This window comes from Lutra lutra, chromosome 4, assembly GCF_902655055.1.
Source record: "Lutra lutra chromosome 4, mLutLut1.2, whole genome shotgun sequence".
Taxonomy (NCBI): Eukaryota; Metazoa; Chordata; class Mammalia; order Carnivora; family Mustelidae; genus Lutra; species Lutra lutra.
The window spans coordinates 192,080,021-192,096,746 of NC_062281.1; the positions used below are offsets into that span (position 1 = coordinate 192,080,021).

General features: G+C 55.8%; 1 protein-coding gene across 1 annotated transcript in view; it reads left to right on the plus strand.

The window, feature by feature from the left end:
- RERE (arginine-glutamic acid dipeptide repeats) overlaps window positions 1-16,726 on the plus strand; it is a 445,015-nt gene that overhangs the window by 425,447 nt on the left and 2,842 nt on the right. The window contains 11 exon segments of the mRNA XM_047724025.1: window positions 7,360-7,494; window positions 7,496-7,523; window positions 8,421-8,513; window positions 8,914-9,113; window positions 10,291-10,452; window positions 10,907-11,020; window positions 11,299-12,629; window positions 12,738-12,960; window positions 13,263-13,983; window positions 15,745-15,891; window positions 16,428-16,608. Coding sequence (XP_047579981.1) covers window positions 7,360-7,494; window positions 7,496-7,523; window positions 8,421-8,513; window positions 8,914-9,113; window positions 10,291-10,452; window positions 10,907-11,020; window positions 11,299-12,629; window positions 12,738-12,960; window positions 13,263-13,983; window positions 15,745-15,891; window positions 16,428-16,608 — 3,335 coding nt within the window.

The window sequence follows — 16,726 nt, forward strand, 5'->3', positions numbered from 1 at the left end:
CCCCTGCGCCCCACCCCACTCTACCCCTCCGCCTTCCTCTAAGGATGCCTGTTAAAGGTTTGGTGCAGAAGAGGAAGTGAGCGACAGCTCCCCTCCCCAGTGGAGGAAGCATTTGTGGGTGGCCTCTACTGCGGACCTTCATCGTGGTGCAGGGACCCAGTCCTTCCTGCCTCCCTCCCTCCCTGCCCCTCCACGCACAGACCGAGGACTGGTTTCTCAAGGCCTTCCTTGACATAACTGTGAAGTCAACAGTTCTCCATTTTTTCCGCTGGTCACAGAACCACTGTGAGAATGGAAGGTAACAGAGCATGACTGTGTCCACTGAGTTGAGAGGAGTGTGTGAGAAGAGTTATTGCCGAAAGACTGAGGCCTTCCTTAGCCTAACAGTAGAGGGCAGGCTGCAGGTATCCCATGGTCTGCATGCTGGCGTCACTAGGCTTCATCTTCTGCCTCATACCCCCCACCCCCCGCACCACCTTCCCCACCCCTGGATGTCATGCCTTTTTTGTGTGGTTGTGGCAGTAATGTGTTATCATCACAAAAATTGGGACTTAGTCCTAGGTGTACCTTTATGTTTCTCACATGGGACAAAAATAATTGACTACCTTTTCCTGCCTCCGTATCAGCCTCCCAGAGAGCTCCTTTCTGGAGGTGATGGTGGGCTGAGGTGTAAGAGAGCCTTGGGGGTGGGGTGGGAAACTTGCTGCAGTGCTCGCCCTGCTCACCAGGCAAGCCCTTGACACTTGCCTTCCCGTGCCTGCTCGCTCACTGCTCACCTGAGCGGCTCGTGCCTCTGTGCCTTCCTCTCCCCAGGGTCCCAAGACATGTAGCTTATCTTACTTTAAAAATATTATGTGTGTGTGTTGGTGTGTGTGTGTGTTTATCAGGCAGGATGGGTTACAGGCTCCCCTCCCTTTGCAGTGCAGTGCCTGTGGGAAATTAAATAACAGTCACGTTTGTGGACATTGTTTTAACTCAGCGAATGGCTGCAGGTAGATTGACCTGTTAGTAAGACGGGAAGGAGACCTGGTCAGGCTGTCTCCTGCGGCAGGCTGCCAGCTCCCACCTGTAGTCCCCCACCCCGCTTCTGCTCTTGCGCACACACGTACAGTGGGATGCTTGCTGACCCTGCTCCCTCAAAGGTGTTGCCAGTCTGTGGTTCACCCAGGGTGAAGCAGAGCTGGGCCCAGCCATGCCAGCAGAACTTACCTGAAATGAGTTTATACCAGGAGGCTACTGGTAAGTGGGAAACAGCCTGAGCCCACCCCCCGCTCAGTTGCTTCAGTTCAGATGGTGTGGGGAGGGAGGGCATGGAGGACATTGCCGTGATGTTTTATGTGGAGTGAACTTGATGGATTCACAGTCTGACATGAGGAAGCACAGAAGTACAATGGTGACTGACTGCAGAGAAGGAACCGATCCTCCTCCTAATTCCAAGTGGCTGAGCCCTGGAAGCTTCTGGATTACAGGAGTGGCTGTGATTGAGCTGTCTGCTGGTGCCTGGAGCCTTTTGTCAACCTCTCTCGTCCCAGCCCCCACTCACCCAGATAGAGCCCAGCGCCAAGCACAGCGCTGAGCACCTTTAGCTCCATCCTCCTTCTGGGCCTGGCATTCCCCACCCCATGTTTTCATTTTGATGGAAAATCAGAGAAACTTCATGGGGACTGGTTCTCTACCCCTGGGTGATTTGCCTGGGGAGAAGACCTGCTGTGCAGAGATCCTGCCTCAGGGCGGGGAGCTGGTGCCTAAACCCAGGAGCAGATCATTGGCTTCAGCCACCACTGCCCCCTTACACCAAAGGAAAGGCGAAGAGCTGGGGGGGTGGGGAGGGTGTGAGAGAGAGAATCTGCTAAATATAGACCAGTGGGTTTAAACGCTTCTCTTGACAAGCACTGCAGCCCATAATGCTGTCAATTGGAGAGGACTTCGCCCCCTCTCCTTTCCTTTTTTGCCCAGGCACTAACCAGTTTAGTCGCTCGTGCTGCGTGCAATTACAGCACGGAGATGTGAGGTGTGCTGGCTGGGAGGCCTTGTTGTGCGGTGGGTGAGAGCCCCGGGAACAAAACGATAGGGCCCGGCCATTCATGTCCACGTTGCTGCCTCTGTGTTTGCTTGCAAGCAAAGGCGGGAGCTAATTTGCAAGGCTGCCTTTGTGGAGCTGCCTTTTGATCAATGATTGCCTGTGTTAATGTTTCAGCAAGCTATTGATTTCTGCAACAGCTTTTGTTCCCTGAATTTATGTGCAGCGGGTCTCTGCAGCACACACTATGCATGTTTGATTAAAGTTCAATTGACTTCGTTCCTGGTGAGGCCTCTGGCTGCCTCATTCCCTATTTGTAGAACCAGAGCTTTTCCCGACATGTTCTTTTGTTTGTGCTCAAGACCTAGCCACCCATGCAGTCGCCAGTATGCTGTTTCTAATCCTCCTAGATTCGCTCCATTCCAGTGTTTAATCCCTTCGTAGACATTACAGTGGTTGAGAGGAGGCTAATAAAACCTGGCCTGGATTTTTTTAAGTCAACTTCACTGATCTGTAGTTGGTATGCACACCATTTATACCATAAAAATACACCCACATTAAGTGCAGTGAGGCCACAGTTCAGGGAGTTCAGTAACCGTACCTCCATGCAAATAGCATCACTATCCGTTCATACGATGCTCCCTTCTCCGCAAAAGGTTTCCTCATGTTCTTTGTCTTCCAGACTAGGCAACCACTCGTTTGCTTTTTGGGATTGTAGATTTGCCTTCTCTCTCTCTCTCTCTCTCTCTTTTTTTTTTTTTTTTTTAAGATTTGTCTTTTCTAGAATGGAATCATACGGTCCGTGTACCCCTTTGTATCTGGCTGCTTATATCCAGTGTGATGTGTTGAGACTCATCCATATTACCAGGTTGATCAGCAGTTAGTGCATTTTTACTACCAAGTAGCACCTAACAGGCGGGCGCGCGGTGACCGTTTATCCCTTCTCCCATCGAGGGGTGTTGGAGTGTTTCCAGCTTTTGGCTGCGAAGAGTAAAGTTTCTGTGAGCATCTGTATGAAAGTCTTCGTGTGAGCATATGTCTTTATTTCTTTTGGGTAAACACCTAGGAGTGGGATCAGTTGCTGGGTCATGTGGTAGATGTTTGTTTAGCTTCGTAAGAACTGCCAAAGTTTAAAAAGTGTTTGAACCATTTTATAGTCCCACCATCAGCATATGAAAGTTCTAGTCACTACCCCATCTTCCTGAATTTGAAACTTATGTTTTCATTTTCCAAACTAGTTTATAGGCCTGTAGTGGAACTCCTTCTGGCTTGGTCGTTTGATCCTTTGTGGTCCGCTAATAGAACCTGTTCTGGACTCCTTTTCCTTATTTTGTTTTATTTTTAAGATTTTCTTTTTTTGTGAGAGAGAGCACCGACAGGGGAGCAGTAACTAGGCAGAGGGAGAAGCAGGCTCCCCGCTGAGCAAGGAGCCCAATGCGGGACTCAATCCCAGGACCCTGAGATCCTGACCTGAGCCAAAGGCAGACACTTAACCAACTGAGCCACCTGGGTGTCCCCTCCTTTTCCTTGTTTAAAAGTTTTGTTGTTGTTGTTGTTGTTTAATTTGAGAGAGTGCGTGCGGAGTTCATGAGTTTGGGGAGAGGAGCAGAGGGAGAGGGAGAAGCAGACTCTCCGCTGAGTAGCGAGCCCAACTCAGGGCTTAATCCCAGGAACCCGAGATCATGACCTGAGTTGAAGGCAGACGAGTAACCACATGAGGCACCCAGGCATCCCTAAAAGCTGTTATTTCTTAATTGTTGACAAAATGCTGATGTTTATTTCAATATTAGGTTTCTTTGTCATGTCCTAATTTTCTCACACAGTCTAGAAGTACACAGTGCAGGAGTGGAAGTTAAGGTTGGGAACCTGTGCTTTTTTCCTGAGCCTTTCTCCGTCTGGCATCTCACTTTGGGCCAGTACCATAGCCTCAATGAACTCTGGCTTCCTTGATTTTAATCTGCCAGCTATGCCATCTTTTAAAGCCATTTGAAACTCTTTCAAACATTCCTATTTGAGACATAGAAATACTTTTGACCTTAAACAACACAGGTTAAATGGCTCAGGCTCACTTACAAGCAGATTTATTTTATGTCATCCAGTACTATATATACATTTTTCCTTTTTATGATTTTCTTAGTAACATTGTCTTTAGTTTACTGCATTGTAAGAATACAGAAATAATACATAAAACATATACAATGTGTGTTAATCGACCACCTATATCATTGGAAAGGTTTCTGGTTAACAGTAGACTGTTAGTTTTAGGGGAGTCAGAAGTTGCACCTGCACTTTGGCTGTGGGCGGCGGCAGGGGGACGCGGGTCCTTCGTAACTGCGGGAGGCAGTGCTGTGCTGCAGCCCAGTGCCGCATGGAGACGTGCGGGCAGCTGTGCCAATGACACCCGCTGGCGCTGAGATTTTGGCAGAGACCCTGGTAGCACCTTCCACCTCACTTTCTTTCCCATCTTTTATTCCTTCTGTCTCCTGTAGCTTCACATTTCCTCCTACATCCCAGGCCTCTCATCTGCTGGCCCCTAAAATGACTTCAGCTAGAGGAGGCAGTGGGAGGTACCACTTTCTTCCTTCCAGGTTTGGGATGGGACCATGATTTACGGTACTGGTTGTCTTTTTGAACTGATAGAGCGTGTCACTTTGACAAAGTGTTGAAGGCTGACGGTGACTTCTCCTGGTTTCTGTTCTGTATTTTCTCATAGGAAAAACCAGAGTCAGATCAGTTTTATATCAGCACAGGTCTCTTAATCTCCTAGTAGATTTAGGAATTTGTTCCCTCTAGCCAGCCGACACCAAAAGATCAGTAGAGATTAGTGACTTTCCAGAAAATTCCAGAAAGTAGGAAGGAAAGAGGCAGGAGCCAGGAGGTTCTCAATTCATGACCTAGGGGCTCAGAGTGCTTCAGTCACCACAGGGACAAGGGTAGCCTGCGTTTGTAGAACAGCATGTGATGGCAAACAGCTCAGAAATCCAAAGGGTGGGGTGAGTTTGCAGGCTCTTCTTTGGTGGCTGGCTCCTGGCCTCCTTGGCCTGGGGTCACACTTCATCTGTTCAATATTGGCAGTCACTAGCATTCTGTTAAGTGGCCCTTGGAAAGATTGAAACATACCCACGGCTCCAAGAGATACAGGCTGTGTGTAGGCTTGTGGAAGCCAGTCGGAAGCTTCTCTGGGATCACAGGCTCCTTTAAGGATCTGACGACGGCTGTGGTCCCACTTCTTAGAAAATGCGCAGGCATAGACTCCGACGACGAGCAGTGAACATTCAACACGCATGTACTACCTGCTTTGCAAAAGCCATTTCCCCACTTAAAATCTGTCTACTTCTCTACAAACTCACTTCTCATCATTCTAAGGCCATTGCTTTCTGGGGGGGTGTTTTAGTGAAACCTCACATGACCAGAAGCTCTAGCCATCACCAGCGTCTGTCGCATGGTGTCTGTGCTATTTGTCCACCGCCGTCTCACTGGCACTGGTCTTTCCAGCCAGATCTCAGGTCACCAGAGAACAGCATCTTCGTGTCTCTCTCTTGGCTCCTCCCTTCACAGGGCACTGAACCTTCCCTTCCGTGAGGCGGTGTGGTGCTTTGGCCACCTGGCTCCCACCTTCCCGGGATACAGTAGTCAGCCACGCTAATTGATTGTCCACAAGATTGATTCAGTTAGAGAAAATCAATGTGAACTACACACTTTTGGTGTTTTAAGTGGGGTTTTTTGGTCTTATTTATTTATTTTTAAAGATTTATTTATTTATTTGACACACAGAGAGAGAGAGAGAGAGATCACAAGTAGGCAGAGAGGCAAGCAGGCAGGGGCGGGGGGAGGGGAAGCAGGCTCCCTGCAGAGCAGAGAGCCTGATGCGGGGCTCGATCCCAGGACCCTGAGATCATGACCTGAGCCGAAGGCAGAGGCTTAACCCATGGAGCCACCCAGGCGCCCCTTTTTGTCTTTTTTAATTCCAGGTAAAGATACTTTATCTTGGGATCTTCGTTTTAAGCAGTTGATGTTGTGTTGACCAGGGTTAGCGGAACCTGCCATTCACCTGTGGGTGGGTGTGGTGTGCCTGCTGAGCTCCTGGGGTGGAAGGAGCAAAAAAGCCCCTTTCTTATAAAGGTTTATTTATTTGTTTTAAAGAGAGAGCACACACGTGCATGCATGGGGGACAGTGGCAGAGGGAGAGAATTTCAGACAGACTCTGAGCGCAGAGCTGGAGGAGGGGCTGGGTCTCAAAGTTGCATTTGGGCTCATACCCCCTTGCTATCTTTCTTTCTTTCTCCCTCCCTCCATCTTTCTCTCTCTCTCTCTCTCTTTCTTTCTTTCTTTCTTTCAGATTTCTTTCTTTCTTTCTTTCTTTCAGATTTCTTTCTTTCTTTCTTTCTTTCTTTCTCTCTCTCTCTCTCTCTTTCTTTCTTTCTTTCTTTCGGATTTCTTTCTTTCTTTCTTTCTTTCTCTCTCTCTCTTTCTTTCTTTCTTTCTTTCTTTCTTTCAGATTTCTTTCTTTCTTTCTCTCTCTCTCTCTCTCTTTCTTTCTTTCTTTCTTTCAGATTTCTTTCTTTCTTTCTTTCTCTCTCTCTCTCTCTCTTTCTTTCTTTCTTTCGGATTTCTTGCCTTCCTTTCTGCTGGGCCATGGAAAGAATAGCGCCTTCTGCCCTAAAGGCTGGCCTTGTGACATATAGCACTGCCCCTCTGCGTCAGCACCACTGTGTCTGTCCCCCAGGGCCTTCCGTTGTCAGGCCTCAGTCTTCATCTTCAGGATGCTGTGTTAGCTTGTCCTGATGTGCGCACTCAGATTGGGGTAGAGGCTGTGGAGCAGTTTTCCTGGATCTGGGGTCTCTGTTTTTCTTAACCCCAGCTCGCCACCATCTCAGTTGTTTCCTTTTCTTGTTTCTGGAATAACCTAACTGGCCAGGGATTTCCTTGTCATACCTGTGTGATTTCAGTGGAGTGCTGTGAAGAAAACATCTGTACACACACTCTGCTGGAAGGCAAGGATTTTCCTTCTTTTCGATTGTTCATTGGTTTTCCTCCATGGCATCTGGCACATGGTAGGCGCACAGCAGGTACTTGTTGAATGAACAAATGTTCTTGAGATCTAGAAATACTGCTCTGCTGGGCTGAAGGGAACATCCCACTTTGCCAGTTAGTGGGCAGCTCACAGGTGTGTCTTGAGCAAGCCCCATTCCTCTCACTACTGTCCTTTGTCCTCATCTCCAGCACAGCTATTAGGAACCAGCTCCTGCTCCTGGTGGCAGAGGGCGGGCAGACTGGGTGACCTGGAGAAGGAAAGCCCCTCTGAACCCTTCCGTCACAGCCAGGCTTCTCTCCTGCAGGGGGAGCTAATCACCTTCTATTACTACTGGAAGAAAACCCCTGAAGCAGCCAGCTCCAGGGCCCATCGAAGGCACCGCAGGCAGGCCGTGTTCAGGAGGATCAAGACCCGCACCGCGTCCACACCCGTCAGCACGCCCCTCCAGACCCCCCTCCAGCGAGTTCCGTAAGTGAGGACTTCACCCACGCAGCCACAGCACCTTGCCCCCTCTCTGGGCCCCGCCCGCACAGGCACCTGTCAGGGTACAGGCTGGGGATATAGTGAGCGCTGACTTGGGATTGGTAGGAGAGTTTTAGAAATTATTCATGCATTTATGTTTTTAAAATAATCTCAACATCATTTTAATTTTTTATGAAAATGTAAGGCTTGACCCTGTCTTAGGGTGTTTTCAGTAACTTCAGAGGTTGTCCACTTAGTGGAAGAGGTACTGTTTGAGTTCTGTTGGTGTTGTGTTAGGAATAAGGTCAGATTAACATTTCCTTCTTTTTCCTCCTGCTTTATCAAGACCCTCCTCTTGGTCCCAGTATGATGTGCAGTGTAGTATGATACCTTCCTAACTCTTAAGAGTTAGCAAACAGCAGTGGGCCTTGTGGTTCTGTCCTGGCCCAGGGCACTCAGCCTGCGGGTTGCTTATGTTGCACATGCAAACAAGAAATAATCCATTGGTGCTGGGGTTGGTGGGGGAGGTGTAGGACTCAATGAGGAGGGAGCTCTTCAGGATGCCTGGAAGTGTCAGGGAATTCATATGGTTATGCTTCGCTGCCCCCATTCCCAGTTGTGGGCATCAGTGTTTGCCACATCAGGATTCAGGTGTGATATCAGTCTCCAAATACAGGGTAGGGCAGACCCTTGGGTACCACCCTTCATATGAGTTCTTTGTTCTGTTCACTGGCCCTGAGGAATTCAGAGTGGCCCTTCATGAACACTGCCCCACCTCAGCCTTCCATGCCGCTCTGACTGGTGGCTCGGAGCCTGGGGCAGGCCACAGGTCACAGGTGGTCCTGGTCTTGGCCAAGCATGATGGTGTCTCCCCCACCCCTGTTATGTTCCTGCCATGCCCAGTGGACCTGAGTTCGGCCAGCGAGGATGACTTTGACAGTGAGGACAGCGAGCAGGAATTGAAGGGGTACGCCTGCCGCCACTGCTTTACCACCAGTAAGTGGGGATCAGGGGAGCGGGGAGCGTTGGGAGCATTCACTGAGACAGGCCAGGCTCAGGCACGTTCAGGTTCTGAACATTTCATGAATCTAGTTAAAGACCTGCCAGAGTGTCATTGGCTCGACATTTGCATTGTGCTTCAGGGTTACCCGAGAAAGCAGAAATCGGTAGCTTTTGTCCCTCCCCCGTGTATAGTCCGTGTGGTCGGGGTGGGGGTACCTGTGTTTCTGGGAAGCCTGCTTCTAGCTCCTCTTGGGCACCATGAGAATTGGGAGGGAATGGATATTCCTGAACTCCTCTCCCACGCTGGGAGAGAGCAAGCAGCAGCCAAGCAAGTGACGGCGCCTGCCTGAGCCCACGGAAGGGCCCTCACCTGCACCCCTCTGCCCTGCTGCAGCCTCCAAAGACTGGCACCACGGGGGCCGGGAGAACATCCTCTTGTGTACAGACTGCCGTATCCACTTCAAGAAATACGGCGAGCTCCCGCCCATTGAGAAGCCCGTGGACCCTCCCCCATTCATGTTCAAACCTGTCAAAGAGGAAGAGGATGGGCTCAGTGGGAAGCATAGCATGAGGACGCGGCGCAGTCGTGGCTCGGTGAGTCCCCAGGGCAGGTGACCCGGCCACTTCAGGTTACTAGGATGCTGGGGCTTGTGCCTCCCAGGAGGCTGGGAAGCGATTAGTTTCAGGTAGAGAACCATCCTCCTTAAAGAAATGTTTGGCTCAAAGGTATTATTAGTTTTGTCTACGGGTCTGGAAAGAGCCTCTGCTCTCTCCCTCCCTCATATTGTCAGTGGGGTGCATGTCCTGAGCTTACTTTTACAGAGAACTCTTAGGTGTCAGTGTCTGGTTCAGTGCAGGCTCTCCGAGTCCCCCAACTTTCCTCTGGCCCCTGGGCCCACCACCTGTCGTGTAGCATCTCTCTTCTACTTAAAACTTGCAGGAGCTTGCTCTCCCCCCCCCCCCCCCCAATATTTGATTCAGTTTTCAAAACTTCTGGCACATTTTTCTTCTCACTTGTATAGAGATTATGTTTTCCAGGTTGGAAATGTAGCAGTGGGGACCTTTGGGGACAAGGGTTTTCCCAGCTTGGGAGTTGGGGATACCCAAGGGTCTTCCCTGTTACTGGCCTCTCCGGCGACTCTTGTAGGCATGTAGATGGCATCGTCCACCTTCCTCTGACCCTGCCATCTTGTCAAGGCTGCTGGTGCCCAGGCCACCTGGCAGATGGACTGATGTGAATCATGGTCCCCCCGTCTCTTCTGCGTACCTCGGCTTTGCAGAAACGTGCTCAAGTGCTTGGTGGTTTTAGGAGCTGAGCTACATTATTTGACACCTTCTCCCTTTGGGTCATACTGTCGGACAAAATCAGCGGGTGTTTGGTTTGGTTTGGGTGAGGAAGTGGGCAGTTCTGTGGGACGAGCAGAGCGAGGCAGCGTGAAGCCGAGAGTGCAGCCGTGCTGGAGAACTCGGCGGAGCAGAGGCCCTCGCGGGCGTCCACCCCTGGGGTCGGCTTGTTGCTACCCCGCAGCGGGCCGCCTCCGGACACGAGTGCTTTGGGCTTAGGAATCGCTGTCGTTCCCGTGTGAACCCGCCCTTTCAGCCCCTCCTCCCCTAGTTCCGTACTGACCCCCACACAGGGAGGGACAGCCAGAGGCGCCTGTTGCTTGCCGGAGCCTGGTATCTGCCGTCATGCCGGTGGCAGGATCTGCTCCTGGGGATCCTGTGCGTGCGGTGGGCTCTAGTCTCACCAGCCTCCGGTTTGGGTGGGCAGATGTCTACACTGCGCAGTGGTCGGAAGAAGCAGCCAGCCAGCCCTGATGGTCGCGCCTCACCCATCAATGAAGACATCCGCTCCAGTGGCCGGAACTCACCCAGTGCTGCCAGCACCTCCAGCAATGATAGCAAAGCAGAGACCGTGAAGAAGTCAGCCAAGGTGAGGTGCCCATCCCCCAGGGCAGTGGGGCCTGCTCGGCCCTGCCCTCTCATTAAAGCCCAGGTTGCTGGAGTTGATGTTCAGCTCCCTCGGATATGGGGCTGCAGGTCGTTCCTGGAGCCTCCCTGGGCATCAGCATTGCCCTAGACTAGGGCTGCAGATCGCGGCCTGGGGTCTAGGGTCTGGAGAAATGGCGTCCAGTGCAGGTCCCGGCACTGACCTTTGAGGACTATCTCTGCCTTGAGTTTCCCAAGGCCTCAGGGGCAAAGGCTAAGGTGTGATTGGAAAGGCCCCTTCCCCCAAAGCCAAGTTATTTCCACCCCCAGATACTTGTTTTTCCTGACCTCAACTAGTCCCTTCCAGAGCAAGGTGTCAGCAAACCATCATTTACCCCTTGGGGCTGATGGGACATCCTCCCTTGTCCTGATGCTCCTCTTGGGCTTTTCCATTGCAGAAAGTGAAGGAGGAAGCCTCATCACCCCTTAAGAGCACCAAGCGCCAGCGGGAGAAGGTGGCCTCTGATACCGAGGAGGCTGACAGGACCAGCTCCAAGAAGACGAAAACCCAGGTGAGATGCGCATCTGAGCCACTGTGATTGTAGCTGGCAGCTAACACCCCTTGAGAGGCCTTGAGCCCAGATCTCCCTGGGGCCTAGCAGTGCCCCGTCTCCTAGGGAGAGACCTAGAGTGGTTTCCGAGACTCGCCGGGTCAGAGGGTACCTATGGTCCCTGGGGCCAGGCTTGCCACCTTGTGTGCACAGACCTATGTTGTGTGCCAGGCGCTAGCAATGCAGGGCAGTGAGAGCCTTTGCTGTCCTAGATCCATCTCTCCCATCTCTGGCCCTAGGAGATCAGCCGGCCCAACTCACCATCGGAAGGCGAGGGAGAGAGTTCGGACAGCCGGAGTGTCAACGATGAGGGCAGCAGTGACCCCAAAGACATCGACCAGGACAATCGCAGCACGTCCCCCAGCATCCCCAGCCCCCAGGACAACGAGAGCGACTCGGACTCTTCGGCCCAGCAGCAGATGCTGCAGGCCCAGCCCCAAGCCTTGCAGGGGGCCCCCAGTGCGGCCCCTCCAGCTCCCTCCACTGTCCCACCGGGAGCCTCCCAGCTCCCCACACCAGGGCCCACGCCCTCTGCCACTGCAGGCCCTCCACAGGGCTCGCCCTCAGCCTCCCAGCCCCCTAGCCAGCCACAGGCTCCAGTGGCTTCTGCTCCCCATGCTCATATCCAGCAGGCGCCTGCCCTGCACCCACAGCGGCTGCCCTCACCGCACCCCCCGCTCCAGCCTCTGACCGTGACAGCTGGCCAGACCTCTGCCCCACCTCACAGCCAGCCCCCGCTGCATAGTCAGGGCCCAGGTGGCCCTCACAGCCTCCAGGCTGGGCCCCTGCTGCAGCACCCAGGCCCCCCTCAGCCCTTTGGCCTCCCTCCCCAGGCCTCTCAAGCATCTGCTCTTCCTCATGCCTCCCTGCAGCCCACAGCCTCGCAGTCAGCCCTGCAGCCCCAGCAGCCCCCACGGGAGCAACCCCTGCCACCAGCCCCCTTGGCCATGCCCCACATCAAGCCCCCACCCACCACTCCCATCCCCCAGCTGCCGGCCCCCCAAACCCACAAGCACCCACCTCACCTCTCAGGGCCCTCGCCCTTCTCCATGAATGCCAACCTCCCACCCCCTCCAGCACTGAAGCCTCTGAGCTCCCTGTCCACGCACCATCCCCCCTCAGCCCATCCCCCTCCCCTGCAGCTCATGCCTCAGAGCCAGCCCCTGCCCTCCTCCCCTGCACAGCCCCCGGTGCTGACCCAGAGCCAGAGCCTGCCTCCTGCTGCTGCCACTCACCCCCCAGCGGGCCTCCACCAGGTGCCCCCCCAGCCCCCCTTTGCTCAGCACCCCTTTGTCCCCGGGGGACCTCCTTCCATCACCCCTCCCACCTGCTCCTCCACCTCCACCCCTCCCGCGGGACCTGGCCCCTCGGCCCAGCCACCCTGCTCTGCTGCTGTGTCTTCGGGAGGCAGCGGCCCCGGGGGGGCAGCCTGCCCACTCCCCACCGTCCAGATCAAGGAAGAGGCTCTAGATGATGCTGAGGAGCCCGAGAGCCCACCGCCCCCGCCTAGGAGCCCATCCCCCGAGCCCACTGTGGTGGACACCCCCAGCCATGCCAGCCAGTCAGCCAGGTACTGGCTTCCCAGGAATGTGGGCACAGTCAGGGCAGGGACAGGATGGGCAGCTGGGGCAGGCGGAGGCCTTGGCAGGGCCCCAGCGAGAGATGTGGCCTTCTTTAGGTTCTACAAGCATCTGGACCGTGGTTACAACTCGTGTGCGCGGACAGACCTGTATTTCATGCCTCTGGCGGGATCCAAACTGGCCAAGAAGAGGGAGGAGGCCATCGAAAAGGCCAAACGGGAGGCTGAGCAGAAAGCACGAGAGGAGCGGGAGCGTGAGAAGGAGAAAGAGAAAGAGCGCGAGCGGGAACGAGAGCGGGAGCGGGAGGCAGAGAGATCAGCCGTGAGTTGGGGATCCACCAGGCCATGGGGGTTCCCTCCCCAGCTCTGCTCTGCGGCTCACTTTCTCCTGTGCACAGCCCAGTCCCATCCAGGGCACGAGGGAAGCTGCAGGCACAAAGCAGACCGTTCAGCAGGGGCTGGACTGTGTCCTCGCGGCCCATGCCTGTCCCTGGCTGTGGCCAGGGTGTGCTCTTGTTGGGGCGGACGGACCACCTTGGCTGGCGGGTGTGGGATAGCAGCAGGGCCGGGCTCGGCTCTGCAGAGTGAGTGCCTGCCCCTCACAACCTTCCCTTCCTTCAGCAGAAGGCGTCCAGCTCGGCCCATGAAGGCCGCCTCAGCGACCCCCAGCTCAGTGGTCCTGGCCACCTACGGCCATCCTTCGAGCCTCCACCAACCACCATTGCCGCGGTGCCTCCGTACATCGGGCCCGACACGCCTGCCCTTCGGACTCTGAGCGAGTACGCTCGGCCCCACGTCATGTCACCCACCAACCGCAACCACCCCTTCTACATGCCCCTCAACCCCACTGACCCTCTGCTGGCCTACCACATGCCCAGCCTCTACAATGTGGACCCCACCATCCGGGAGCGGGAGCTCCGGGAGCGGGAGATCCGGGAGCGGGAGATCCGGGAGCGGGAGCTGCGGGAGAGGATGAAGCCAGGCTTCGAGGTGAAGCCCCCGGAACTGGACCCCTTGCACCCAGCCACCAACCCCATGGAGCACTTCGCCCGGCACAGCGCCCTCACCATCCCCCCCACGGCGGGCCCCCACCCTTTCGCTTCTTTCCACCCGGGCCTGAACCCCCTGGAGAGGGAGAGACTGGCCCTGGCGGGCCCCCAGCTGCGGCCCGAGATGAGCTACCCTGATAGACTGGCGGCCGAGCGGATCCACGCCGAGCGCATGGCGTCGCTGACCAGCGACCCTCTGGCCCGCCTGCAGATGTTCAACGTGACCCCGCACCACCACCAGCACTCCCACATCCACTCGCACCTCCACCTCCACCAGCAGGACCCCCTCCACCAAGGTGCGGGGCTGGGCTGGGAGGGCGCTGTGGGTTGAGTTCTAGCGTGACAGGGTGCAGGCCAGAGATGGAGCCGCTGTCTGCACGCAGAGGCGGTTCTTTCGAAAGGAATCCTTCCTTCCTGCCGGAGCTGAGGGCAATCGGCCTCGGTCTGGGGTCCTCTCGCCGCCTCCCTCACCGGAGCCTTTGTCTCTGCCCAGCCCCTCAATTCTCCAGAACGCTGAGTCACCCTGGGGCCCTTTGCTCGCAGTCTCCTGGAGGAAGCTCGGGTTCTTGGCCCTGGGCCTCCAGCGCCAGGGAGAGTGGGAAGCGACCTGTGCTCACTGAGTCCCGATAAAGGCGGGAGCTGGGGCCTGAGGAGCGGGGCAGGGCGTTGGAGCCTAGGTGGAGGCCCTGGGGTATCTTTCAGTGAGAACTTAAAGGAACAGTCCTCCTGTTCCCTCTTGGGGTACAGGGCCTGGGCTTCTAGCTCGTCTGGTGAGGGCCACCCAGTGCTCTCTGCTCTGGGAATGAGCTCCCAAAGGTCTGTCAACTGGCCAGCTGGGCCGAAGGCAGAGACTGGCACAGCCGGAGTCCCTGCTCCGTCTCCAGCTGCGCAGACCCGCTGGATGGGGCGGGAGGAGCTGGGCCTGTACCATGTGCCCAAGGCCTGCCATGGTGTCTGCAGGGCACAGCCCACATGCAGGACTTCTGAGTGGGCAGACCTGCCCCCGTGCTGGGGAGGAGGGTGACTGCTAGGGCGGCCCCTGACTCTCTGCGTACCCAGCCCCGCTTCCGGAGCCTGGACTCTGTTCAGGCAGATGGTTCTGGAGAAGCACGGGAGCTGTCACTTTCACTCCACAGTCCTCACACCTGGAGCCTTGAGGCCACCCGGCATGGGCTGTCTGAGCCCTGGTGTCACCAGTGGGTGTGTCTCAACCAGCTGTTTGAGAATAGGCAGTCATCCGTCCATACGACATTCATCTGCTTGACAGACAGTCACAGAGCACCTGGGGTACGTCCGGCACAGTTTTAGATGCTGACAGCAAGCCTGTCCATTTTTCCATCCCAACCCACAGGCAGTCGGCCAGCACGTCTCGGGGTGTGGAGAGCAGTCAGGGTTCGGGAGGACAACTAACCGGGGGAGGGGACGGGAGCTGGGAGCAAGGCTGCAGTGAGAAAGCCACAAGAAAGCCTGGTCAGGAAGGTAACTGTGGAGCAGGCTTGACGGGGCGAAGGGGCCCCAGGCCTGGGAGGAGAGAGTGGGGCTTAGTGAGCCGCCTCCCTGCTCACAGCACAGGGCATCTGGCCACTCCCACTCCGCTGACCCCTGTGGGTTCTGTGGGTGAAGGGCCAGGGAGGAGGCTCTGGGCAGTGTTGCCAGTCCAGCCGACAGCTGGGGTGAGACATGCTGGCTATAGCATGACTAGAGTGACCCCGGGTCCCCTGCGGACCTGGCGGGTGCACGGCAGGCCTCAGGTGTTCGGCCGGGTGGGCTCTGCTGAGCAAAGTCCTCAACAAAACAGCGTGGGGGAGACTGCGTGTAGGGGTGCTCGGGAAGGAGCAGAGAGTATCGTGTGTCAGTTTACCTCGGTGTTACGTTCTGGAACTTTGCTGCAGGTTGGGGAGGGGGCAGCCACTTTGGGTCAGGACTTGGTGGCCCTGGTGGCCAGGAGCTGGCCGTGGTTGAGGAGGTCACTGGTAATTATGGCCGAGGGGGGCGGACAGGGAGGGAGCCCCAGAGCCCTGCTCCGCCTGTAATCTGGACCTCTTCCCCTCTTCCAGGCTCAGCAGGCCCAGTGCACCCGCTGGTTGACCCCCTGACCGCTGGTCCTCACCTGGCTCGCTTTCCCTACCCCCCTGGCACTCTCCCCAACCCTCTGCTTGGACAGCCCCCCCATGAGCACGAGATGCTTCGTCATCCAGTTTTTGGTAAGAACACGCCTGGGGGAGGAGGGGCAGTGTGAGAGCTGGGTTGGTGTCTGATGTCCCCTTCGGTCAGTCATTCGTCCGCATATTCAACACATCACCTCCTGGGAGCCGGGCAGGCAGACCTCTGCCCTCAGAGAGCTGGGGCGGAGCAGTATAAGGGCATCCCTGGAGCCAGGACAAGGACAGTGTGATGTGAAGGAGGGACGGAGGCGCTGGAGCCCAGCTGAGGGCTCAGGGTGGGGCTCCTGAAGCAGTAAGAGGCCGAGTCCTGAAACCTTGGGGGGGGGGTATATTCTGTCTTCCCCTCCCCTACCCCCCCAGGGTCGGGGATCCCAGGGGGAGCACTTTGGGCCTTCTCTCTCTCTCTTTCTCTCTCTCTCTCTCTCTCATGTCGGGGGTGGGGGGGGGGCTCTGCTGCCCAGGTCCCTCGCTCCTCCTCTCAGGAGCCTGGCTCCTGACCTGACAGCCTTGTCGGCCCCCTCACTCCCTGGCCACTCCTGGCCTTTCTGGATCGAAGGCTCTTCTGTGTTTGGCAGGTACCCCCTACCCCCGAGACCTGCCTGGGGCCATCCCACCCCCCATGTCTGCAGCCCACCAGCTGCAGGCCATGCACGCCCAGTCAGCAGAGCTGCAGAGACTGGCCATGGAGCAGCAGTGGCTGCACGGACACCCCCACATGCATGGTGGCCACCTACCAAGTCAGGAGGACTATTACAGGTGAGGTGGGGAGTGGCCAGCGTGGCGGGGTGGGGGTGCTCTCCGTCTGAGCCCAGGCTCCCCCATACCCCACCACGGGGCTCCCACGTACTCCACCAGGGGGCCGCTGACCCAGCCT